This window comes from Haliaeetus albicilla, chromosome W (genome assembly GCF_947461875.1).
Source record: "Haliaeetus albicilla chromosome W, bHalAlb1.1, whole genome shotgun sequence".
In the NCBI taxonomy this organism is placed as follows: Eukaryota; Metazoa; Chordata; class Aves; order Accipitriformes; family Accipitridae; genus Haliaeetus; species Haliaeetus albicilla.
In genome coordinates, this window is record NC_091515.1 from 22,538,195 (window position 1) to 22,566,182 (window position 27,988).

General features: G+C 46.0%; 1 protein-coding gene and 1 long non-coding RNA gene across 2 annotated transcripts in view; both read right to left on the reverse strand.

Annotated features, from left to right (window-relative positions):
- LOC138683444 (uncharacterized) overlaps positions 1-27,988 on the reverse strand; it is a 423,605-nt gene that overhangs the window by 368,701 nt on the left and 26,916 nt on the right. The window lies entirely within an intron of this gene.
- Positions 515-27,987, reverse strand: LOC138683585 (complement component C6-like). The gene is given in 10 exon segments (XM_069775574.1): positions 515-605; positions 1,734-1,824; positions 2,371-2,562; positions 3,565-3,697; positions 4,238-4,382; positions 6,680-6,733; positions 6,735-6,923; positions 8,440-8,608; positions 9,516-9,638; positions 27,945-27,987. Coding segments are annotated over 10 exon segments (1,230 nt in total).

Consider the following 27,988-nt stretch of genomic DNA (forward strand, 5'->3'; position numbering starts at 1 on the left):
ACCTTGGCTGGCCACCAGGTGCCCACCAAGCTGCTCTGTCACTCCCCCTCCTCAGCAGGATGGGTGGAGAAAATAAGATGAAAAAATTCGTGGGTTGAGATAAAGGCAGTTTAATAAAGAAAAGCAAAGGCCACGTGCAGAAGCAAAGGAAAACAAAAACTCTACTTCCCATCGGCAGGTGACATCCAGCCACTTCCTGGGAAGTTGGGCCTCAGTACGCATAGTGGTTGCTTCAGAAGACAAACGCCTTAATAACGAATGCCCCCTTCCTTTCTTAAGAGGAGTCCTTTCTCAGCTTTTATTGCTGAGCTGATGTCATATGGCATGGAATATCTCTTTGGTCAGTTTGGGTCAGCTGTCCTGGCTGTGTCCCCTCCCAACTTCTTGCCCACCCCCAGTCTATTGGCCTTTGGGGTGTTATCAACACTTTTCTAGCTACAAATACAAAGCACAGTACTATGAGGGCTGCTGTGGGGAAAGTTAACTCCTTCCCAGCTAGACACAATACACCCAGCTACTGCAGGACCTGGACCTGATACAGCATAGTGCTGTGAGGTAAGGAAGCTTTGGTCCTGTCCAACAGATGGGAGGTGAAGGACATGTGCCTGCATAATAAAATAGGAGGTGCTGTTACCTCCACAAGACATGGGACACTTCCACAGGCCCTGGGGTGGCTTCACTGAGTTAATGCAGCACTGCAGCAGTGTGTGCAAGTCTGCCTCTGAGGCACAGTTAGTTTGGGACTTGTGGCAGGCAAACACAGCCATGCTGCTTGTAGTTTCTTGCTGTATTGCTCTTGGTTCCCGAGTGGATCCATTCTTATCAAGCGCAGGCATTTCCAAGCAGCATCATGTTGTGGAGCTCAGTCATTTCCCAGAGAGAGGGAGCAATACAGCTCACCTAGTTTAGCCTCTTAAGAGTTAAGCTTATAGCTTTGGGCATCGAAGCCTCTCTAGTTATCAGAGGATTTTGCCTAGGTACTTTTGACAATGTCTGTCACCCTCTGAACATGCTCTCTCTCTACCCTCTTGAGAGAGAGAAGATACTTGGTTATTTGGGGGCTGACATGAATGAGATGAATCCCATGCCAAGGGACTTGCCTGTGGTCACACAGGAGCCCTGTGGTAGAATATGTGTTCATCTCAGCCCTACAACAGCCCAGTTCATATTCAATCTGTTCTCATCTTTCCCATCTCCAGCCCCATGCCACACCTCCACCCTGGTCTGTCCTCCAGGATAACCCTCTATTCACTTGAAGGCTCAAAGATTTGTGTAGATCGTGTTGTGCAAAGAAACCATAAATCCGAGTCTTACGTATTTTTATATGCTCTGGAGACTAAAACATACAGTGTATTTTGCAGCATGTTAATCTGAAAAAGGTGAATCTCAAACGCAAGGAGCATGACCTATTATAGCATGGTGATGACAGTGAAAATACAGAATTTGGAGGAAAAAAGGGAAGAAAAGGAAGAGTGGGGATCTCCAGTAGCAGATGGTGATGTAGACTAGAAGGATGTTCCATGGTGTGCCATTTGGTTAATGTCATTGTTCATTTATTTCATAGGCTATAAATGGGGCTGTAATTTGGATAGAGGCATATATCTGAACAGAGAGTAACCCTGAAGTTGCTGTTGTCTTTTGTTACTCTTCCTGTTTTGAGTTTGCTATGGACTCTTAGTCTATCAGTGGAGAAACTGCAACTTTTCTTTTTCTAATGAAAGTACTTAACTTACCCACAGTCCTTTTCTGGAGACATACAAACACAGTAAGATCCAACCTGCTTTTGTCCTGGATTGCAAACACCTCTAATCTTAGTTTGCACATCTGAAACAAAAGTGAGAGAGTTATTGTAACTAGTAACAAAGCGAACAGAAATATCTTAGACTTCTGCCGTAAAACCTACAATGGATTTATTTTAGTTTATCCCATATTTCTCTCTTCAAAAGCTGCCATGGTTGGGATTCCACAAGTATGCATCATTCTTTGCAAAAATCACTGGAAAAGCCTGTACAAGAGGAGAAGCTGAAGTTTCAGCAGAATGCATTCTCCTACTTTGCTTTCATAAAGCCTTGTTACTACAGCTGGTTGGGTTGGGTTGGGTCTGTTTGTTTTTTAAGAAAACAGTTTCAGTATCTCAATTTCATAGTTAAAGTGCAAGTACGTTGCACCCAAAAATTCTGAACTTAATGCAGAAGTTTGGGGCTGAAATTATAGGGCTCTGTGGTAGGCACAAAGGAAAAGCAAAATTAATGAACAGTTGCTATATGTCTTAAAACCAGTCATCTGCCTCCTACTTCTAGCTACCTAAAAGAAACCGTGCTGTGGATACCAGCAGTATAGAAACAGTAAAGCATCTGCAGGGATACTAACCTTTTTCACATGTAATAGATCTCAAAATAGGAGGTATCCAGAACAAGTCTTTCCCACAAGTATACTGTGTTTGACCAGTGACTATAAACCCAGCTTGGCAGCTCAGCTTCATGGTTTCACCAATCTTGTACTGTTGTTTAAATGGGGAAATTGTGACACTGTCAGATGTTAGTGGCCTGAGGCATACTGAGGCTGTAATAAACAAGAAAAAAATAAAATTCTTGTTGTTTTTATGGTGTGTGGATATTTACAGCAAGTCATAATGCTTCAGTTGAAGAGGCATAAAATAACACTGAACGTTTGATTGACATTCAAAACTAATAAATATTTAACATAATTGTCTAGAAATTTTCAGTGCAGTCATGTCAGTATAGTCTGTAAAAATATTTTTCAGTCAATAACTAAATAATTACAATGTGTTTGTAATGTATGCTAGTATGAGTAATTTAATTTTACAGTTTAAAAATAATAAGAATGGCATTAACAACATATTTTAATTTTTCTTTTGTAAATGAAGCTATTAACACAATTTAAATGAATGGCAATAGAAAGCTCATAAGTATATTCAGGTAATTTTTTTTGATAAAATGAACACTAAGTCAATGAAATCACACTGAATTCTAGAAAACTATTGGAATCTCTCCTGTTAGCAAACCTAGGCCAGTTCTGATCGTTAATTCTTAATTGGATTATAAACACTTCAAGACATTGATTTATTGTGGGGATTTTCAAGGCAGCCTGGGGAGGGGGGTGGTTAGAGACACATCATCCATTTAATATAAAAAGTGGTAGTCAAATTCCTCCAAGAACACTTTCTTCACCATAACTGTCATCAACTTAAAGATATCTATATAAGTCTGGAAACAAAAGATGAGTCCTTCTGTTGAAGATATTTAAAGCTAGACAAGAGAAGGACTTCACAGCATCCATCTGAGGGTTTTCTAAAGCATTGAATATTATAATATCCTTACAAAGCACATAATAGTAACACTTCTGAATTGAAAGAAGAATGATGTAGTGACTCAGTAGGTTTTTGCCATCTCTAGTGTGAATACATGAAATACCTTCTTAAAATGCTATCTCTTCAGATATCATTACAGATTCATTTGTTAAAACCTGTATTATAATCAATTTTGTGTCTTTTACTTCCACTTCTGTTTTGTTGCTGGGCTAAATCAGTTTTCTCTTTCTTATGTTGACATTCAACAGGTTGTTGCGTCCAGGTTTGATCTGGCAGACACCGAAGGAATTGATAGCCACTGAGGACATACTCACTCACACAGGCAATTTCAGCTTCTTCCCCCATAGCATACTGGTTCTTTTCATTCTAAAAAAACCCCAAACAAACAAAAAAACAACAAAAAAAACCCCCAAACCAATCCACAAAAAAACCCCCCAAAACCCCCCAAAAGAAAAAAAAAAACAACCCCCAACCCCTTCCCCCAACCAAAACAAAAAGCCCCCCCCCTCCTTCTACGGTAATGAGAATAGATATTGTCAAAAGAAAAAATGACAAAAGCCTGATGATATGATGTAGTAAATGCTTGCTTTTCCTACTCTGAAATAGGAGTCATCCACTCACCTGTATAATAATATGTTTGTCCAGCTGCACTAACTGATGTCATGGTTACAAAACGAGGATTCAAGGACCACTGTTTAAAATGGATTTTACCTTGCCTTTGCTTCAGTTGCTGGTGGACTTTGGTGGACTAGAGTCTCACAGCATGCCACATACACAGCAACATGCTTGCTAGCACGGTAGCTAGTTTGGGTATCAGGCACATGTAGCAGAGAGGCTGTAAAATTTGCCAGCTCTGAAACTACTACACTTTCCTTCCTCACTCACTCATTTTTCATTCATGCTCACCCTGATAAAGCTGTTTTCTGGTGGGTCTGGCCTGGAGCATCCAGACTCAGGTTCACCAATCAATATATCCTCTTCTCTTGTTGCTTCATAATCATTTATACAAGGAGCCCCTCTGAAAAGTAAAAATTTGCTGGTAAGGATGTATCTTAAGCAGCGATGTCACCAAATCACAATGGTAGAATGTCAGGAGCTTTGGACAGAAATGCTGAGGACATCCCTGCCCCCCTGTCCTGGTTTCAGCTGGGATAGAGTTAATTGTCTTCCTAGTAACTGGTACAGTGCTATGTTTTGAGGTCAGTATGAGAAGAATGTTGATAACACACTGATGTTTTCAGTTGCTGCTAAGTAGTGTTTAGTCTAAAGTCAAGGATTTTTCAGCTTCTCATGCCCAGCCAGCAAGAAGGCTGGAGGGGAACAAGAAGTTGGGAGGGGACACAGTCAGGGCACCTGACCCAAACTGTCCAAAGGGGTATTCCATACCATGGGACGTCACGTCTAGTATATAAACTGGGGGGAGTGGGGGCAGGGGGATTGCCTCTCAGGGACTAACTGGGTGTTGGTCGGCAGGTGGTAAGCAATTGCATTGTGCATCATTTGTACATTCCAATCCTTTTATTATTACTGTTGCCATTTTATTAGTGTTATCATTATCATTATTAGTTTCTTCCTTTCTGTCCTATTAAACTGTTCTTATCTCAACCCAGGAGTTTTACTTTTTTTTCCCGATTCTCTCCCCCATCCCACTGGGTGGGGGGGAAGTGAGTGAGCAGCTGCGTGGTGCTTAGTTGCTGGCTGGGGTTAAACCACGACACTCATGAAACACTGAACTATCAAATACATCTGAACTCTAACACCAAGTCTAAACCCCAAATCTACTTCCCATACAAGCGCAATAAACACCACTGTCTTTTCTTACCCCCAGGGTATTTTGTCTGTGCCACCATGAAGCATTATATGAAAATTTTTATTTACACACCATTTCTTTTCTGCACGCAATACACTTTCTACATTCAGCTCTTTATCTGCATATCTTCAATTGTTTATTTCTTTCAAAATATTTCTTTATCAGGGTCAGATAATGAGGCCTGTAGTTGCCTGAGTCACTTTCCCTTCTGTCCCCTTTTTTTTCCTGGAATATAAATAATATATACTAATATAATACCGTAAGTCTCTTCTGTTTCTTATAGGTATTGCATTAGTGCCAAATTCATTCAAAAAACTGTTTGCATGAAATTGTTCTTTAAATTCTTCAGAATGATGATTATGTTCCCTCTCCTTAAGACAAGCTAAATTGAGTTTTCCTTCCACATTGTAATCAACAATTGTTATATCCATTAGCCATTTTTTCTTAAGCATAACAGGCTATAGGGAAAACTAAGGAATGGGTTTCTTAATTTTTGCATAATTATCTTTGATCTCGGCTTCATCCTTATTGCCGAACAGCTCATTTCCTATTATCTTAATTATGTAGCTGAGGAATCTTTTACTATGTCTTATAATTTCTTTTATGAGCCATGCCTATTCAGTTTGATTTTTTATTTTTAATCCTGCCTTTATTCTTGTACTTTCTGACCATCACCATGGGATAAGAAGTGCCATGGATTTAGGAAGGGAAGGTTACGTCAGATTCATCTTTGACAAAATTGCCAGGGTGTTTTTGGTAAAAGGTATGATACGAATTTATTATATCATGAGTGCTTTGGAAAAACATGCTAAGAACAGAAAAAGTTAACAACATTGAGGACCTGTCCCAAGGAGCAGCTGTGACCAGCCCTTCCCCACCTGGCTGATGCCTCCCTGGCCGAAGACTTCCTGGGGGTCTTAGAGGGAAAATGAACAAACTAATGCTTATCCTAATGTCTTGCTAAATCCTGACTATCTTCCATGTTACCCAATAGATAACAGCATTGCAGTTTTGACTTGCATATATCCTGCCTGCAGAGTCTGAGCACCATGAAAGGTGTCCGAACAGAGTGACCCGGGGAGGGGCAAGGACAGGCTGTGTTTTAGGACTAACCCTTTAATGTTTCTGCAACGGCCTCAGCCATTTGGAAAATTGGGATGCCATAGTGGAATAACTAACAAACTTGAGACTTGGTGCAACAGAAATGAGCTGAAACTTGGGAGTTCTAAATGCAGGACTAAATATCACTATGCTAAGAAAAATACTTTTTGATAGGCATTGGAATCTTATTGAAAATAACATGGAAGAGAAAGGTTCAGGTATTAGACAGTTAATTGTATGAAACCTTTACATGGTCAAAATCATTCAGTTTTTTATTTTTTAAATGAAATTTCAGAATTTTATTCTATAGAAAATATACAGAATTTAATTTTCAAATTATCTAGAAAAGCAACAATTAGCCTTCTCAGTTTTCCCATGCCACAGGAATGCCTGACTGAAGCCTGCTGTGCATTTTGCATCAGAAGGACCATATTTACATCATGACAGTATCACCCCAAATACCTGATTTGTAACCCAGAGCTCGTGTGTCAGTTTTTGCTGTAGATGCCAGCCTGGCACAGGCAGAGGCACTCCGTCCTGGAAAGCACAGACCTGACATTGCTGGGGCATGAGGCACACTGGCAAGGGTCAAACCTGCCCACATATTCTCTCAGGGCTCTCCTCAGGTTGCAAGGTCTGGTCACGGCCCATGGCACATTCTTCACCAAATCCATGATGGCAACACCTGGAAGACAGCCATTCAGTAAGCAGTTATCTAGATGCAGCAGGGTCCTGCTGGGTGTTAGTTGCAGGATTTTAAAGGCACTAGAGACTACACATGAAGCTATGTCACACGGGAGTCAGGCTTGTTGAAAGTTATGGATACTTTAAAGGAGCATGCCAGCACTATACATCTAGATTATCCTGTTTATATTGCTTTTATTGCCCCAGTTTAGGGCTCGGTGAGCCAGTGACAAAACAAACCAATTTCTGCCATGTCTAAAAATTCAGGACACCATAGATGACACAGGGTTTGCGTATACCTGATCCCTGCCACGTGAAACATCCCTACACTGCCTTCAGGAGCTCGGCAGCTGCAGTGGGGGAAAGATCACTGCATGCTGCGTTCAGGCAGGTTTTGTCATTTGCCTCAAGCACTTTGCTGCTGCTGAGTGGCTTCTGTGCCAGCTGGGGAGGGAGGCAGCTCAGTGCACTCACAACAGCGCTGGCACAATGCATTAAACAAGTAGGACAGTGATACCAGGGGACTGCTGTTTTGTTTCAGTTTAGCTATACGCCATACCTTGCAATGTAGGCCTAACAAGGGAAACAGCACAGGGAAAAAAGTGTCCCCGACACCATGCACTGCTTTCCTGCACAGTAACTAACCCCTGCCCATGTCTGAGCTCCTGCTGATGCCAGGGTAATTCACTCACATTCCTCCCTCCTACTCCCACTGTCCATGGATAATGCAAACCTGGCGCAGCTTGTAAACTGAGATACATAAGAAGTAGCTTTAATACATTTTGTATGTTCATATTATGCTGTCCTGGTTTCAGCTGGGATAGAGTTAACCGTCTTCCTAGTAGCTGGTACAGTGCTATGTTTTGAGTTCAGTATGAGAAGAATGTTGATAACACTGATGTTTTCAGTTGTTGCTCAGTAGTGTTTAGTCTCAAGTCAAGGATTTTTCAGCTTCTCATGCCCAGCCAGCAAGAAAGCTGGAGGGGCACAAGAAGTTGGCACAGGACACAGCCAGGGCAGCTGACCCAAAGTGGCCAACGGGGTATTCCATACCATGTGACGCCACATCTAGTATATAAACTGGGGGGAATGGGGGCAGGGGAATCACCGCTCGGGGACTAACTGGGTGTTGATCAGTGGGTGGTGAGCAATTGTACTGTGCATCATTTGTATAATCCAATCCTTTTATCGTTACTGCTGTCACTTTATTAGTGTTATCATTATTAGTTTCTTCTTTTTATATTCTATTAAACTGTTTTGATCTCAACCCACGAGTTTTACTTCTTTTCCTGATTCTCTCCCCCATCCCACTGGGTGGGGGGAGAGTGAGTGAGCAGCTGCGTGGTGCTTAGTTGCTGGCTGGGGTTAAACCACGACATATGCCCATATTTGTGTGCATTCATATAACACACAGCATCATCCTGACTTAAAAGACAGAAAACACCTGCAGAGCACTCTGAAGAGCTGCTAACTGGTGAGCGCTTTACTATCTCAATGTTTTTCTTGCTCTTCTCTTACCTCAAAGTCAGTCACCATGGGATTGTCCTTTGTGGATTCCAGCAGTTTGTGAAGACTGTGTCCTGGAAAAGCCCCCTTTTTCTCCCAGGCCAGAGCTGCAGTGTACTCTGACCTGCCACCCTTTACCAGAGAGACTGACTGTTTGGCTGACTCCAAAATGGAACCTGAAAGGGAATTTCATTGCAGTATTGTCAGATAAAGGCCTCCAAAGCTAGTGGATGCAACAACAGAGTTCTAAGAAAAAGTGTAAGAGGATATAAAAGAATATACTAAGATTAATTTTTTGAAGCTACCTTTGGAAGAATGAAGTCTAAGCTCAGAAAAACAATCTATGATGGCAGCCTGTCATAGTCTTCCAAATGAAAGTGTGCGAGACCTCAGCCACAGAGATATTCAGAACTACAGGAGACACTTGTGGAAAATGCATGGGATAGAGCAGGCTCTTCTAGAAGGACACACTGCAAGGCAGGATCTTTAGTCCCAGCTGTAAACATCTGAGTAACTGGAATTGATCATAAAATGAGGACAAAAACATGGTGGAGGTGATGAAATCCCTGTTTTTAGTGATGCAGAACATGACTCTTGCCATTCTTGCAGAAAATGCACCAACTTTCTGCAGTTCCTGAGACACATTTCTGGCATCGCCAGGAGACTCCTGCACCTAGATGCCTGCTTAGCACAAGGAAGATGAGAGGGGAAAGTCAGGGAGTGTGTTATTGCTGCCCAACCTCTCTCAACGAGCCCTGAGAAACCCTTAGAGAAGATCAGGGACTCAGTCATGATCATGCGTTTCTAGTTGTGCCCATTTCCCAGTTCAGCATGCCTGGCCTTGGACCCAGGCTACCCAGAGCAGAGGAAGAGCGCTCCTACATCATAATTTCTTTTGCAAGCAAAAAGATGTTTCCGATGCTTGCTTCAGAGACAAGCAGTGAAACACTGGCTCCTCTGACAGTGGTGGAAGAGCATCTGTAGTTCAACAAAGCTAAGCGGTCACCTGGGGCACCTAGCTGAGAGGAATGGTATCTCTCAGGGTAAGTAACAGGACATGGGCCCTGTTCTCATCATGGTTACCTTCATGTTTCACAGTCATCCTGTTTGTGGTGTATCTGGTACTGACTTTCTTTTTCTTCCAGAAGAACACATGCCTTGTTGTTTCTGTTCGGACACACTCCACTGATTCATCCACCGCCAGACCTAGAAATATGACAGAGCAGCAGTTTCACCACCATAACCATGTTACATGATAGAACTGTGCCTTCATGCTCCTACAATGAGCTGAGCCATCACAGGTCTCCCTGCTCACTGGTTTCTTTCTGACCTCCACACTGTGCTCATGCTCTTCACTCACCACTGCCAGCACCTCATCTCTCTGGTCCCATCAGGCTCTGCCCATGTTCACCCTCTCCCAGACTCCTCTTCCCATTCCTGTCTGGGAATTTCTCCCATGTCGCCTCTCCTGGGGTATCTGACACCCCCTCCTGCCACCAGAACCCTGTGGAACAGCCCTTTTCTGTTCACAGTCTGGTCATGCTTGCCCAGGGTGCTGCTCTGCAGAGGTCAGTGGTGGTGAGAACAGCACACCTCTCCCCCAGCCTGGGATGCGGCAAGAAGCTGCTCTTCCTGGGACAGCAACAGTCACCTGCCCCGGCTACACTTGGGGCACAGGACACCAACCAGTCTAGGAGGAGACTTCGCTACTGCAGGCACCTGCTTCCCCAGGTACAAACAGCATTGGACTGAGTCGTGCTTATGTATTGGGTCTGGCTGAGATGGAGTTAATCCTCCCCATAGCAGCCCTCATAGCACTGTGCTCTGCATCAGTAGCTAGAAAGGTGTTGATAGCACACCAGTGTTTTGGCTACTGCTGAGCAGTGCTGGCACAGCATCAAGGCTGTCTCCCCAACATTTTTGCCCCCCCTCAATGGCAGGCTGGGGCAGGGCAAGATCTTGGGAGGGGACACAGCCAGGACAGCTGACCTAAACTAACCAAACAGATATTCCATACCACATGACGTCAGCTCAGATATAAAAGCTAAGTAAAGGGAGATGGAGGAGGGGGGGCATTTGTGTCTTCCGGAGCAACCACTACGCGTACTGAAGCCCTGCTTCTCGAGAAGCAGCTAGACATCGCCTGCTGATGGGAAGTAGAGAATAACATCATTTGGTTTTTTTTCTTTGCTTTCGCGCGCGCGACCTTTGCTATCACTGTATTAAACTGTCCTTATCTTGACCCACGAGCCTTTTGTTATATTTTCTCCCCCCCCGTCCAGCTGAGGAGGGGGAGTGATAGAGCGGCTTTGGTGGGCACCTGGCATCCAACCAGGGTCAACCCACCACAGTCCTTTTTGGCGCCCAACGTGGGGCACGACAACGGCAGTTTTGCATTAAGCGTTCTATAGCTAGTTATTAAGTGGCAAGCTCCTGTGCAGGTCACAGAGCTTGTTAGCTGCTTGCTTATCTCTAGCTTGCTGAGTTTGGGAACATGTTAATGCAAATAATGGCTGTGTGCTTTGTCCTGGCACTGATGGCTTTGCTGTGTTGTGGGAGCTATCTTGTGGAGGAGATGAGAGAACACATCTCCCTCTCCCTACCAGGCATTGATGTGAATGGTTTTATTATGCAGGCTCCCGAGGTCCTTGTTCACCCTTATGTGAGCTGTTTAATACTAATAATTAATACTGGTGGCATATTATGGGTATTGTGGAATCTGGTCTCGTCCTGGTATAAGAGAAGGCAAGTTTTAGGTGAGGCAATACTGAAATGTGCCCTCAAGCGACCGGTCCCTGGGTGGCAGGGTATATGGAAGGATTTGGGCAGATTCCTAGGATGGTTATCACCTCCCATAATCTGGGAATTTACATCCGAACAGGCAAGTAACCCTGGCAAAATGACACGCCACCTGATAGAAGGGTGCCTTGCCTATCCCAATGAAAACCAGCAGCTTCTTGCACTGTACTGGGGCCTGGTCTATGCCTACCGAGCCATAGTTCAACACTGTCAGAGGACCATGGTTGAGGCAGGGACCCAGACTGCATCTGAGGACACCATGCTCGAGATAGGGACCCAAACAACAACAACTACAGTAATTGCCCCAGTAGTGAAAAGGAAACAGTGGACCAGGAGATCAACGGGTCCATACCATCGATTAGTGAGGGAAGAAGAAGAAGAGGAAAGGCTTGATCTAGAAGCTGGTCCTTCGATAAAGAAATTGGAGGAAGGAGTGAGGGAACTTAAACAGGAAGCGGAAACTACCTGGTCCCTGATGTCCTCAGAACTTCGGGACTTGCAGAAAGATTACAGCCACCAGCCAGGTGAGCGGATTGCTGCCTGGCTGCTCCGATGCTGGGATAACGGGGCTGATAGTCAGCAACTGGAAGGCAAGGAAGCCCAACAGCTGGGATCCCTTGCTAGAAACCAGGGAATTGAAAGAGGAATTGGAAAAGAGGCAGCAGTTTGCAGTCTCTGGAGCTGGCTCCTCTCAAGTGTGAGGGCAAGATATCCATTCAAGGAAGATCTTGTGAATTCCTCAGAAAAGTGGACTACCGCAGATGAAGGCATCCAGTACCTGAGAGAGTTAGCAGTGGTGGAAGTCATCTACAGTGATCTAGATGATGAGGAAGTCTCCAAAGATCCAGAGGATGTCCTGTGCACACGGGCCATGTGGTGAAAGGTGATTCAAGGTGCCCCAGCGTCGTATTCTAACAGCTTGGCAGCAATGTATTGTCCAGATATGGAAACACCAACTGTGGAGAAAGTGTCGTCTTGGCTCCAAAACTTTGAGGAAAATCTCTGTGTCTCCTCATCCCTACAGGACAGTGCCTTGGCTGTTGGGGATGCTCCAAGAAATCAGTCCTCTCCTGCCCCGGTCAGAGGGAAAGGGAGCCCAAGGCGTATGCCACGTGGTACACTCTGGTTCTTCCTGCGTGACCAAGGGGAGGACATGAGGAAGTGGGATGGTGAACCCACCTTTAAGCTGGAAGCCCGTGTGCGTGAACTGAGAGGGAAGACAGCTGTTAAGAAGGGGTCACCCAAGAAGAAGGCTGTCAGCGTAGTTGCTGTAGAGGCCCAAGAAAGCACTCAGCGATCCTCCAGGCATAGAAGAACTGAAACCACCTCCCTTGATTCTGGTGAGGGGACTTCTGGTCTGGCACCGCAAGGATCGGACAGTGAATATTCTGATGAGGAACAGCAATAGAGGGTCCCTGCCTTCGGCCAGGAGAAGGAAAGGGATGACCGGATATACTGGACTGTGTGGATTCGATGGCCTGGCACATCAGACCCACAGAAGTATAAGGCTTTGGTAGACACTGGTGCACAGTGTACACTGATGCCATCAGGATACAGGGGCACAGAACCCATCTGGATGTCTGGAGTGACAGGGGGATGCCAAGAATTGCCAAGAATTGACTATACTGGAGGCTGAGGTGAGCTTGACAGGGGACAAGTGGGAAAAGCATCCCATTGTGACCGGCCCAGAGGCCCCTTGTATCCTTGGCATAGACTACCTCAAGAGAGGGTACTTCAAGGACCCAAAGGGGTACCGATGGGCTTTTGGTGTAGCCACTGTAAATGCAGAGAAGATCAAACAGCTATCTATCTACCCTGCCTGGCCTCTCGGAAGATCCCTTCACTGTGGGATTGCTGCAAGTTGAAGAACAGCAGGTGCCAATCGCTACCAGGACGGTGCACCGTCAGCAATATCGGACAAACCGAGACTCCCTGGCTCCCATCCATGAGCTGATTCATCACCTAGAGAGCCAAGGAGTCATCAGCAAGACTCATTCACCTTTTAATAGTCCTATATGGCCAGTGCAAAAGTCTGATGGAGGATGGAGGTTAACAGTAGATTATCGCGGCCTGAATGAAGTGACACCGCCACTGAGTGCTGCTGTACCAGACACGTTAGAGCTCCAATATGAACTGGCATCAAAGGCAGCCACATGGTATGCTACAATTGATATTGCCAATGCATTTTTCTCCATTCCTTTGGCAGCAGAGTGCAGGCCACAGTTTGCTTTCACATGGAGAGGTGTCCAATACACCTGGAATCGACTGCCCCAGGGGTGGAAGCACAGCCCTACCATTTGTCACGGATTAATCCAAACGGCACTGGAACAAGGCGATGCCCCTGAACATTTACAATACATAGATGACATCATCGTGTGGGGCAACGAGGCAGAAGAAGTGTTTGAGAAGGGAAAAAGAATAATTCAGATTCTTCTGAAAGCTGGTTTCGCCATAAAGAAAAGTAAGGTCAAGGGACCTGCACAGGAGATTCAGTTCTTGGGAATAAAATGGCAGGATGGATGCCGTCATGGCCCTATGGATGTGGTTAACAAGATAGCAACTATGTCTCCACCAGCTAACAAGAAAGAAACACAAGCTTTCCTAGGCCTTGTGGGGTTCTGGAGAATGCATATTCCAGGTTATAGTCAGCTTGTGAGCCCTCTCTATCGAGTAATGTGGAAAAAGAACTGTTTTGAATGGGGCCCTGAACAACAACAAGCCTTTGAGCATATCAGACAGGAAATAGCTCGTGCAGTAGCTCTTGGGCCTGTCCGGACAGGGCCAGATGTACAAAATGTACTCTACGCTGCAGCTGGGGAGCATGGTCTCACCTGCAGCCTCTGGTGGAAAACACCAGGAGAAACCCGAGGTCGACCATTAGGGTTTTGGAGCCGGGGGTACCAAGGATCAGAAGCCCACTACACCCCGACTGAAAAAGAGATACTAGCAGCATATGAGGGGGTTCGAGCCGCTTCAGAAGTTGTTGGTACAGAAGCATATCTCCTCTTGGCACCACGATTGCCCGTGCTACACTGGATGTTCAAGGGAAACATCCCCTCTACACATCATGCAACCAGCGCTACATGGAGTAAGTGGATAGCATTGATCACGCAACGGGCTCGACTGGAGAAATCCAACCGCCCAGGAATTCTGGAAGAGATCATGGACTGGCCAGAAGGCAGAGATTTTGGAGCATCGCCTGAGGAGGTGGCTCATGCCCAAGAGGCACCACCATATAATGAGTTATCAGAAGACGAAAGGTGTTATGCTTTGTTTACTGATGGATCCTGTCGTGTGGTAGGGAACCATCGGAAGTGGAAAGCTGCTGTGTGGAGTCCCACACGACAAGTCGTTGAGGCCACTGAAGGAGAAGGCGAGTCAAGTCAGTTTGCAGAAGTGAAAGCCATCCAACTAGCCCTAGATATTGCTGAACGAGAAAAGTGGCCAGTACTCTACCTCTATACCGACTCCTGGATGGTGGCTAATGCCCTGTGGGGGTGGCTACAGCAGTGGAAGAAGACCAATTGGCAACGCAGGGGTAAACCCATCTGGGCAGCAGCATTGTGGCAGGACATTGCTGCCCGTGTAGAACACACGGCTCTAAAGGTACGTCATGTAGATGGTCACGTGCCCAAAAGCCGTGCCACTGAAGAACATCGAAATAATGAACAGGTAGACAAGGCTGCCAAAATAGAAATAGCTCAGGTGGACCTGGACTGGGAGTGTAAGGGTGAGCTATTTGTAGCTCAATGGGCCCATGAGACATCGGGACATCTAGGGAGAGATGCAACATATAGGTGGGCTCGTGATCAAGGGGTGGACCTGACCATGGAGGCCATCACACAGGTCACTCATGAATGTGAAACATGTGCTGCAATCAAGCGAGCCACCAGAGTAAAGTCTCCCTGGAACAGAGGGCGGTGGCTGGGCTTTCGATATGGCGAGGCCTGGCAAATTGACTACATTGGACCACTGCCACGAACACGCCAAGGCAAGCGCTACATACTCACCATGGTGGAAGCAACTAATGGTTGGCTAGAAACATATCCTGTAAACCATGCCACTGCCCGAAACACCATCTTAGGCCTCGAAAGGCAAATTTTATGGCGACACGGTACCCCAGAAAGAATTGAATCAGACAATGGGACTCATTTCCAAAATAACCTCATAAGCTCCTGGGCAAAGAAACATGGCATTGAGTGGGTGTACCACATACCCTATCACCCCCGCAAGCATCTGGAAAAATTGAGAGATTTAATGGACTGATAAAGACTATGTTGAGAGCGCTAGGCAATGGGGCATGGAAGCATTGGGATACAAATTTAGCAGAAGCCACTTGGCTAGTTAACACCAGAGGATCTGCTAACCGTCCTGGTCCTGCCCAAACAAAACCCCTACATACTGTGGGAGGAGATAAGGTCCCCGTAGTGCACATGGGGAAGTGGCTGGGGAAGGCAGTGTGGATTGCACCTCCCATGGGAAAAGGCAAACCCATTCGTGGGATTGTCTTTGCTCAGGGACCTGGGTGTACTTGGTGGGTAATGCGGAAGGATGGGGAGACTCGGTGTGTGCCTCAAGGACATTTAACCTTGGGGGAAAAATAATCTGTGATGTGAGTTGTATGTTGTAGGAAGTAATGTAGCAGGAATGACCTGAACTGCAGAGGAGTGAACTTCGCAAGGAACCAGACAAGTGCATTGGTGACCCAAACCAAGCCGGTGTTGGTGCCCAATGATCGAACATACTGCTTCTCCTGTCCTGACCACTCATCTTGATGGATGGGGCCCAAGTCATAACCTGTGTGTGAACATCTGGAGGAGTGGAAGAAGCCCATGGAATATCTATCTCTTAAAGGACAGGGGATAGTAATTGATAAGAATGTATAAATCTGTACGTTGGGTATAAAAGTGGTTTAAGTATGTAGTTTCAGGTGTAAGTGTTGGTAAGAAGGGATTTCAGTAATGAGAATTAAATACAATGGCATGGTTAGAAGATATGTGTATTAAATTATGTGGGACCTGAGCATGACGCAAACGGCATGGAATAAGGGGTGGAGATTGTATTGGGTCTGGCTGAGATGGAGTTAATCCTCCCCATAGCAGCCCTCATAGCGCTGTGCTCTGCATCGGTAGCTAGAAAGGTGTTGATAACACACCAGTGTTTTGGCTACTGCTGAGCAGTGCTGGCACAGCATCAAGGCTGCCTCCCCAACATTTTTGCCCCCCCCTCAATGGCAGGCTGGGGCAGGGCAAGATCTTGGGAGGGGACATAACCAGGACAGCTGACCTAAACTAACCAAACAGATATTCCATACCATATGACGTCAGCTCATATATAAAAGCTAAGTAAAGGGAGACGGAAGGGGGGCATTTGTGTCTTCCGGAGCAACCACTACGCGTACTGAAGCCCTGCTTCCCAGGAAGTGGCCAGACATCGCCTGCTGATGGGAAGTAGAGAATAACATCATTTGTTTTCCTTTGCTTTCGCACGTGACCTTTGCTTTCACTTTATTAAACTGTCCTTATCTTGACCCATGCGCCTTTTGTTATATTTTCTCCCCCCTGTCCAGCTGAGGAGGGGGAGTGATAGAGCGGCTTTGGTGGGCACCTGGCATCCAGTCAGGGTCAACCCACCACAGTTATAAAAGGACAAATAGATCAAAAACAAAGGATGGGAAAAAAAATAGACCTCACTTAACAGATTTTTGTGAGAAGGGTGACAGTGGCCTTTTTTTGCTCTGAAAATGACCTGGGGTGTGGAGTATAGGGACTGCTCTCACTGCTGCTAACTCTGCATGCGCAGAGGGAGGGAGGGGAGCAGATGAGAAGGAAGAAAAGGGAGCATTGCCTCTGGTCTCCCCATTGCTGGATGAGATCCTTTCCTCAGCCATTTGTTGCTCCATTCCTGCACTTGTGTCTGCTCTGCACCCTGGTCCTTGCTGGCTGAGTGCCTGCTGTATCATCCAGGCAGGCATACTGGGCACTTCAGCATCATTGCACATTCCCTCTGACATCTAACGGGGTCACAAAGGAGGCTACCTGTATGGGCACTCACAGTACAAATTCAGGGAGCAATACAAAATACTGAAAACCACAAATATGCAATGATTGAGTGAAGCCTTCAAAACCATGAAATTTTAATCAGAGTAACTGAAGGGAGGAAGCATTTGCTTTCTGGGTTGGTTTGCTGGATTTGAGCCTTAGGTGCTCAGAATTTTATGAACCTGAGGATTAGAAACCTGCCTTCCAAGAAGAGGAAAGCTGAAAGTCACTTTCTTCTACCAGCAGTCAGCAGAACAATGAAAATCAGGAAAAAAGCATGAGAAGTGCCCATTGGTGAATAACCTGCCCTATGTATAAGCAGCACATCTGGCCAGGGGCTGGGCAGAGTCACTTGGGAGCCAGGAGTGGGCTGGATGTGAAATGGTTATTTCCCCTCCAAGGAGGTATCAGACCCCTGTATTTGGGATGTTGCCAAGCTCCCTAAATCAGCAGCTAGTCTCAACTGGATGGAGCTCAAGGAAAAGAAGCAATTAATCCTTCAGCTAAATATAATAAAGCATTATGTTTTCTTAAAATGTGTAGTAAAAATTATTATTAAAAAACAAGATAGGTTTGCCCTTGTAGTTCTATAGCTCTTTCCTCCAACTGAAGATTTGTACTAATATGCTGGTGATGGTCGGGGGGAGGGTTGCAAATTTGATTGTCTCCAGATTGCTTTTTAGTGCCCTTATTTCTTCTTGCTGGTTGCATTCTGTAGGGGAATAATCACTCGGAATGGCTACATATGCCTTCTGCACCCTCAACAAGAGATGAAGATTTCTTGCTCCTGACCCTCTAACCTTAATACTAGCTTTTCATTACAGGACTCTGATTCCAGTGTGACTGTCTAGCAATGTTTGTGATAGGAGGAATTTTTCTCCCTGACACTTCTCACCATGACAAATTGCCAGATGAAGTTATTTCCTTGTAAACAGAAGGCAGCTGAAAGCTCCCTGGCTGCCCCCATTTCTCCAGCACCTCCGGTCTCAGAGTGGTTGCATGCTATGTGAGCACTCGCGTTAAGACTTGCGTTGTTCTCTTGCTGATGGGGATAACTCCCGTAGTTTCTGTTTTACAGTTGAGCATTATGACACAGAGTGGAGACATCATCTGCCACTCACAGATAATAAGGTGGTGATTCAGCCATAAACTGAATCCAGAGGAAATCTTCAGCTTGCTGAAATTAGTGGAAGTTTTGCTGTTGGCTTCAGTAGGGTCAGGACTGCACTCACTCCAATGATGGATCATTGCCTTGGGTCATAAATTATAATTGGGGAAGATGAAGCAACACCTGAACTAAATCTGTCAGGGTAACCAAGGTTACAGGGACCTTACCGATTCTCGAAGGACAGCTTTCTGGGTAATGCAGCTTCTCCACCGCACAAGAAAATCTCATCCGTTTGTTCTTAATGTCAGAGAGGAGGCATTATCCAAAATTAATATGAGCCTTTCCACTGACACAAAAAGTTCCATACAACATCCCAGCATATCTAATTTTTCACTAGCACAACAGTATGTGGACTGTACGTAGAATACACTTACCACAGCTCAACAGCTGAGGCACGATTCAATGGCTGGACAATTAGCAGCTGCTGTTGTGGGCTTCTGTATAAATAGTTATTGCAATTGTAACATAGAATGTAAACTTTGGCCAAATATGGAACTGAATATATATATATATATATATATATATATATATATATAGTGTCTCTTATAATGTTTATCCTTATGCAACTTCAGAAAGGGATAACCAGAGTTTGCTTCAAGGGTTTGAAGATAAGGTAGATATATAGGTTTAAAAAGTAACCGCCAAGCTTTTGCCAATGGGCCATTGCTTAGTTATAGCAATTACTGTTTTCTGTTACAGCTATGAGAGAAAACATCTTGTATTAAATGTTTGAGTCCTGATGTCTCTTTCAGCTGCTATGTGAGAGGTAAGCATCTCTTAATTTAAGAATTTGGTGCAAAATAAGACTGTGACTATTAAATGCAAAGTTGTCAGATGCAGCGAACACAGTACAAGATGGGTACCAGAGCTTTTACTAGTGCTGCTTTCCCAGTGAGTGATAAACCAGAGGCAATCTTGGCCAGTTTATCCCACTGGGTTCCTGCAGAGCTCACTGCTGTCCAACACACTCCTGGGCTTGCACTCAGGGATGCATCTCCAGCAGCAGCATAATTTGTGGCATTCATGATAGCTCCAGTTCAACATATTCAATTTATGTATTTGGAGGAAGAGGTCCATCACATTTCTGCTCACCTAGAGATCCCTGAGCAGTAGGCTTTGGCTAGTTGCTTCACAAAACAGAGGCTTCAGCTGTATCTGCAACAGAACTGACTCAACTCTGCTAGTGGAGTGTTATGGGATAAAGGACTGTCGTGGTTTAACCCCAGCCAGCAACTAAGCACCACGCAGCCGCTCACTCACTCCCCCCCATCCAGTGGGATGGGGGAGAAAATCGGGAAAAGAAGTAAAACTCCTGGGTTGAGATAAGAACGGTTTAATGGAACAGAAAAGAAGAAACTAATAATGATAATGATAACACTAATAAAATGACAACAGCAGTAATAAAAGGATTGAAATGTACAAATGATGCGCAGGGCAATTGCTCACCACCCGCCGACCGACACCCAGCCAGTCCCCCAGCGGCGATTCCCTGCCCCCCACTTCCCAGTTCCTAAACTAGATGGGACGTCACATGGTATGGAATACACTGTTGGCCAGTTTGGGTCAGGTGCCCTGGCTGGGCATGAGAAGCTGAAAAATCCTTGACTACAGTCTAAACACTACTGAGCAACAACTGAAAACATCAGTGTTATCAACATTCTTCTCATACTGAACTCAAAACATAGCACTGTACCAGCTACTAGGAAGACAGTTAACTACATCCCAGCTGAAACCAGGACAGTATCCACCCCTTATTCTATACCATTGACGTCATGCTCAGTTCCCATACCTTTAGTTACATTCTGATCAATCATCACCACCTTTCCATCCCTTTGAGACATATGAACAATGATATATATATATATATAAGTATACACACACAGAGATATCAGTTCTTTAGTTCTTTATGTTAATAAAATGTTTGTTGAGTTCATTTAGTTTCTGACTCTGGGCTCCATCTGTCATACCAGTCTGTCTGGGCAGGAGGGATGGTGCAAAGTCCTCTCAGTCGGTAGAGCAGAATTGGGCTTCAGTGCGGTGTGACGAGCAGATGACACTTGGCGCAGCAGGAGGATGGTGTGCACCGTTGGATTGTTGCATGCTGGAGTCAGTTCTGGTTCCATCACTACTGCGCTTTGCTCAGTTTTATCACAGTTCTTTCTTGCTTGATCCAAGTGATTCTTACTATAGTACTATGGATATAGCATATAACAATTATAGTAATGATAACATACAGTAGCAGGGTTATATAGCAACTAATATCATACAGTTTAATTCTGGCTATTCTCACCTAAAATCAAATCCCCTTGAGGCACACATCGGACTTCCCCATCTTTTCGCATCACCCACCAAGTGCACCCAGGCCCTTGAGCAAAAGTAATCCCAAGAATGGGTTTACCTTTGCCTGAGGCAGGAGTAACCCAGACTGTCTTCCCTAACATATTTTTCATGTGCACTACAGGGACTTTATCCCCTTCTACAGTATGTAAAAATTCTGACTGGGCAGGGCCACTCCGATTGGCAGATCCTCTGGTGTTGACTAACCAGGTGGCTTTTGCTAAATGTGTATCCCAATGTTTGAAAGTTCCGCCCCCCATTGCTCTCAATGTAGTCTTTAACAGTCCATTGTATCGCTCAATTTTCCCAGAGGCTGGTGCATGATAGGGGATATGATACACCCACTCAATGCCATGCTCTTTGGCCCAGGTGTCTATGAGGTTGTTTCGGAAATGAGTCCCATTGTCTGACTCAATTCTTTCTGGGGTGCCATGTCGCCACAAGACCTGCTTCTCAAGGCCCAGGATAGTGTTCCGGGCAGTGGCATGGGGTACAGAATATGTTTCCAGCCATCCGGTGGTTGCTTCCACCATTGTCAGCACATAGCGCTTGCCTTGGCGAGTTTGTGGGAGTGTGATATAGTCAATCTGCCAGGCTTCCCCAAATTTATATTTCAGCCATCGCCCTCCATACCACAGGGGCTTTAACCGCTTGGCTTGCTTAATTGCAGCACATGTTTCACATTCGTGGATAACTTGCACGATAGTGTCCATGGTCAGGTCCACCCCTCGATCTCGAGCCCATCTATATGTTGCATCTCTTCCCTGATGGCCTGAAGTATCATGGGCCCATCGAGCCATAAATAGCTCACCCTTATGTTGCCAGTCCAGGTCCACCTGAGACACTTCAATCTTGGCAGCCTGATCCACCTGTTCGTTGTTTTGATGTTCTTCAGTGGCCCGACCCTTGGGTACGTGAGCATCTACATGACGTACTTTCACAACCAGATTCTCTAGCCGGGACGCAATATCTTGCCACAGCGTGGCAGCCCAAATAGGTTTACCTCTGCGCTGCCAGTTGCTCTGCTTCCATTGCTGTAACCACCCCCACAGGGCATTTGCCACCATCCATGAGTCAGTATAGAGATAGAGCACTGGCCACTTTTCTCTTTCAGCAATATCTAACGCTAGCTGGATGGCTTTCACCTCTGCAAACTGACTCGATTCACCCTCTCCTTCAGCAGTTTCTGCAACTTGTCGTGTAGGACTCCATACAGCAGCTTTCCACCTTCGATGCTTTCCCACAATGCGACAGGATCCGTCAGTGAACAGGGCATATTGCCTCTCATTCTCTGGCAGTTTATTATACAGCGGGGCTTCTTCAGCACGTGCCACCTCCTCCTCTGGCGACATTCCAAAATCTTTGCCTTCTGGCCAGTCCGTGATTACTTCTAAAATTCCTGGGCGACTGGGGTTTCCTATGCGAGCCCGTTGTGTGATCAGTGCGATCCACTTACTCCACGTGGCATCAGTCGCGTGATGTGTAGAGGAGACCCTCCCTTTGAACATCCAGCCCAGCACTGGTAGTCGGGGTGCTAAGAGGAGCTGTGTCTCAGTACCAACCACTTCTGAGGCAGCTCGAACTCCTTCATACGCTGCCAATATCTCTTTTTCAGTTGGAGTATAGCGAGCCTCGGATCCTCGATATCCTCGACTCCAAAACCCCAGGGGTCGGCCTCGGGTCTCCCCAGGTGCTTTCTGCCAGAGGCTCCAGGTAGGGCCATTCTCCCCAGCTGCAGTGTAGAGCACATTTTTAACATCTTGTCCTGTCCGGACTGGTCCAAGGGCTACGGCATGAACAATCTCCCGTTTAATTTGTTCAAAGGCTTGTCATTGCTCAGGCCCCCATTTAAAATCATTCTTCTTCCGGGTCACTTGATAGAGAGGACTTACAATCAAGCTGTAATTTGGAATATGCATTCTCCAAAACCCCACGACACCTAAGAAGGCCTGTGTGTCCTTTTTATTAGTCGGGGGAGACATAGCTGCTATTTTATTAATCACATCCATTGGGATCTGACGACGTCCATCTTGCCATTTTATTCCCAAAAACTGGATCTCCTGTGCAGGTCCCTTGACCTTACTTTCTTTTATGGCAAAACCGGCTTTCAGAAGGATTTGGATTATTTTCTTCCCTTTCTCAAAGACTTCTTCTGCTGTGTTGCCCCATACGATGATGTCATCAATGTATTGCAGGTGTTCCAGAGCTTCACCTTTTTCCAGTGCAGTCTGGATTAGTCCATGGCAAATGGTGGGGCTGTGTTTCCACCCCTGGGGCAGTCGATTCCAAGTGTACTGGACACCCCTCCAAGTAAAGGCAAATTGTGGACGACACTCTGCTGCTAGAGGGATTGAGAAAAACGCATTAGCAATGTCAATTGTGGCATACCACTTGGCTGCCTTTGACTCTAGCTCGTATTGAAGTTCTAGCATATCTGGAATGGCAGCACTCAGCGGTGGTGTAACTTCATTCAGCCCATGATAGTCAACTGTTAGTCTCCACTCCCCATTAGACTTCCGCACTGGCCATATGGGACTATTAAAGGGTGAGTGAGTCTTGCTGATCACTCCTTGGCTCTCCAGTTGGCGAATCAACTTGTGGATGGGAATCAGAGAGTCTCGGTTGGTGCGATATTGCCGCCAGTGCACCGTCGTGGTAGCAATTGGCACTTGTTGTTCTTCAACCTTGAGCAACCCCACAATCGAAGGGTCTTGAGAGAGACCAGGCAGGGTAGACAGCTGTTCAGTGCCCTCCGTCTCCAAGGCAGCTATACCAAAAGCCCATCGATACCCCTTCGGGTCCTTAAAATACCCCCTCCTGAGATAGTCTATGCCAAGGATACACGGAGCCTCTGGACCAGTCACAATGGGGTGTTTCTGCCATTCGTTTCCCGTTAGGCTTACTTCAGCTTCCAATACAGTTAATTCTTGGGATCCCCCTGTCACACCAGAAATACAAATGGATTCTGTCCCTTTATAACTTGATGGCATTAGAGTGCACTGTGCGCCGGTGTCTACTAGAGCCTTATACTCCTGTGGGTCTGACGTGCCAGGCCATCGAATCCACACAGTCCAATAGACCCGGTTATCCCTTTCCTCCACCTGGCTGGAGGCAGGGCCCCTCTAATTCTGGTTAGAGTATTCAGTATTCACTTCTCGTAAAATTGGCTCAGAAGTCCCTTCAAGAGGATCGGAAATGAAATCAGCCCTTCTACTCTGTTTGGAAACTGGAGCAGCATTTTTCCTGGTAGAATCCCCTTTTGTGGTGGTTTTTCCTCGCAGTTCACGTACCCGTGCATTTAGGACCGAGGTAGGTTTTCCGTCCCATTTCCTCATGTCCTCTCCCTGATCACATAGGTAAAACCACAGGGCACCTCGCGGTGTGTACCTTCTATATTCTCTCTCTTGGGAAGAGGAGCGCTCACTCCTAATAGCTGAGACATTGGTCCTTACACGTGTGGAGTAGGACATATCCTCTTTGATTTGTTGGACATCCTCGGACAGCTTCTCCACAGCTGCAATGCAGGCTTGTAGGGAGGAGGAGAGATTTTCTTCGTATTGACGGAGTTGGCGAGCCACTTCCTCCACTGTCGGTGCCTCTTCATCCTTCCAGGCCATTATTGCCAATGCGTTGGCATAGGATGATGGTGCGCTCCGTACAAACTTCCGCCACATGGGTCGTGTGCATTGGACTTCGTCTGGATCTTTGGGTAATTGTGGGTTGTCCGGGTCATGATGGATCGTCTCTAGCACAGCTAATTCCCTCAGATATTGAATACCTTTTTCCATGGTGGTCCACTTGCTTGATTGACATATAACATCTTCCTTAAAGGGGTCCCTTTCCTTCACACTTGACAGGAGTCGCCTCCAGAGGCTGATGGCTTGTGTCCCTCTTCCAATTGCCTTGTCAATGCCACCTTCCCTGGCAAGCGATCCCAGCTGCTTGGCTTCCCTACCTTCTAATTCCAAGCTATTAGCCCCATTGTCCCAGCATCGGAGGAGCCAGGTGATAATATGCTCACCTATACGGCGGCCAAAGTCTTTTCGCAGATCCCGCAGCTCACTCAAGGATAGGGACCGGGTTATTACCTCTGGTTCTGCCTCTTCCTCTGGTTCCCGTGATGACCCTGGTTCATCTTCATCCTTCGCTAAGCGAACTGATTTTTTTGTATATTTCTTTTTCTGTACGGGGGCAACTGATGCTGGTGCAGGTTGGTCCGCTGGTTCAGTTGCAGTATCGCTCACCGGGTTTTGGATAACCGCAGTGTCTGTCGCCGAGGTTTGGGTAGCAGCAGTGCTCGTCGCTGGGGCTGGAGGGACCACAGTGCCCGTTGCCAAGGTTTGGGTAGCCGCTGTGCTCATTGCCGGGGCTGGAGGGGCTGCAGTGCCTGTTGCTGAGGTTTGGATAGCCCGAGTTCTCGTCACTGGGGCTGGAGGGGTCACGGTGCCTGTCGCCAAGGACTGGGTGCCTGCAATGCTCCTTGCCGGGCCTGGAGGGGCCGCAGCGCCCGTTGCCGAGGTTTGGGTGGCCACGGTGCTCATCGTTTTGTTGTTAGGTCCAGAGGCTTTCTCTTCCCCTTGAGGGTACTGAGTGGTGTCGAACAGGGCTCAATAGGCATGGGCCAGGCCCCAGCACGTTGCAGTGATTTGTATCTCTCTGGAGCTGCCGGGGTGACAGCATACCTTTTCCAAATATTTTACTAGTTCTTCTGGATCCTGCACTTGTTCAGAGGTGAATTTCCAAAACACTGGAGGTGCCCACTTTTCTAGGTACTTGCCCATACTACCCCACACACCCTGCCACTCATAATTATCCAGCCTCGGGGCACATCTCTGGGTGATCTTCTTAAATAGCTGTTTAACCTAAAACGAGAGCTGAACCACATTCAGAAGCATGCTAATTCCTAGCAGTAGGGCTAGGACCGTGCTAGTCCCAACATCCCAGGAGTATTCAAATTTTTCAAAATTCTCAAACACCATTGTAACTGGACTGAAGGAGAAAGGAGAGGGGAAGAAAGGTACCCCACCCATAGCCTGGTTTTCCATGGAGGAAAGGTAAATGGTGTAATTATTAATAGTTTCCCACAGATGGCTCCCGGAGTATAAAGGTGACAATGCTAAGTGCAAATACCGGATTAATCCCACAGCCGATGACTTTATCATACCATAAACCAGTGTTATACCATACATCAAAGCGAAAACCTTAATCCACCTCCCACGGATGATAAGCAGCAGAAGAGGAACTGCATACAGCAAGCGAGGTGATACATAACAGAGCTTTAAAAACCAGAGCAACAACTCTAAGAACACATAAATCAACATAATGAAAGCTTAGAACAAATTTTGTTTTAACAAGCTCTGGTCAGGTTTGTCGTTATCTCAACCCTTCATGCCCCACGTTGGGCGCCAAAAAGGACTGTCGTGGTTTAACCCCAGCCAGCAACTAAGCACCACGCAGCCGCTCACTCACTCCCCCCCATCCAGTGGGATGGGGGAGAAAATCGGGAAAAGAAGTAAAACTCCTGGGTTGAGATAAGAACGGTTTAATAGAACAGAAAAGAAGAAACTAATAATGATAATGATAACACTAATAAAATGACAGCAGTAGTAATAAAAGGATTGGAGTGTACAAATGATGCGCAGGGCAATTGCTCACCACCCACTGACCGACACCCAGCCAGTCCCCGAGCGGCGAAAAAAACCTGCCCCCCACTTCCCAGTTCCTAAACTAGATGGGACGTCACATGGTATGGAATACACTGTTGGCCACTTTGGGTCAGGTGCCCTGGCTGGGCATGAGAAGCTGAAAAATCCTTGACTTTAGTCTAAACACTACTCAGCAACAACTGAAAACATCAGTGTTATCAACATTCTTCACATACTGAACTCAAAACATAGCACTGTACCAGCTACTAGGAAGACAGTTAACTCTATCCCAGCTGAAACCAGGACAAGATGCTACAAATAACATTGTTTATAAGTTATAATTTAACTAGATTTAATAAACTCTCTGCTCAGAGGTATCGATTTTACTATAAGGGGTCTTTCAACTGGCTCCCAAGGCTCTGTGGGTTTGTGTGTGGGTAGGTGTGAAGATTTCTGATGCAGAGGGGTTTGGGTAAGCTGATCTTCCCTCCTTGGTTACTGGGAGTGAGATGCCCCTAAAGGTGAATGTCTGCATCCAAGCTAATCATCTTTGGCTGTCCTTTTAGTCAGTGGAGGAGAAAAACAGTCCCTTAGAGGACAGGATTTCTGTCTTAGGTAGACATCTAAAAACATGCCAAATGAGTCATGCCCAAAAGGTGCTTGTCTTCCTCTGTTGACTGTGAAGGGAGCTGGGGGGGGGGTGACTAGGCCAGATACAAATATATATGCTATAGATGTCTAAAACTGGATTAAATTAGAATCATAGAATCATTTAGGTTGGAAAAGACCTTCAAGATCATCGAGTCCAACCATCAACCATGCCCACTAAACCATGTTCTGAAAATTAATCCTCTCTCTTTTACTTTTAAAACTGTGTGTATATAACTGTGTATGTATATATTTAAAATATATAAATATCAAGGTTAGAGACTGGCTCCCAAAACAGTGCTGAGCACTAAATGAGGTGCATGTGATTCCTTCACATCACATGGTCTGTGAACCAGAAACCATCGAGCATTATTCATGTGTGGGTGGAAGACATGTCTGTATGAGATACAGCCAGCCACTGGCAAACCGGGGATGGGATGATTTTAGTGCGTTGCACCCGCTGGTCAAAGCACCAGAGACTGTCCATCACCATTACCCAATGGGGTTTGGGGTCCAGTTGTTCTGGGACCTGCAATAACCAAACCCGGAGCAGAAGGGGCTTGATTTTAACATGTTGCTTTTCAGATGAAGCCTGGTTCCCTTCCCCTGCCGACTCTCCCTAGAGCCCCATTACATCCTAAGTTGAGAGTCAAGGGGTCTTCAGCCTGACACAAACAAGCTTAAAGGAAACCAAGAAATTATCATAGACAGATATGCTAAAATTCCCATATATTTTTTTTGGAAGCTGTTGCTCCCATAATTTGCAGGGTAGCAGAGCCTTTCACCCAGAATCATCTTTAGGTGACAAAATCATTTACCTAGAGCATATAAGGTATCTCAAGTGTCAGGTCCTGAGTGCACCAGTGACACTTACGGCCCAGATCAGCCCCCCCGTGGGCCTCCCCCACCCTGCCCATG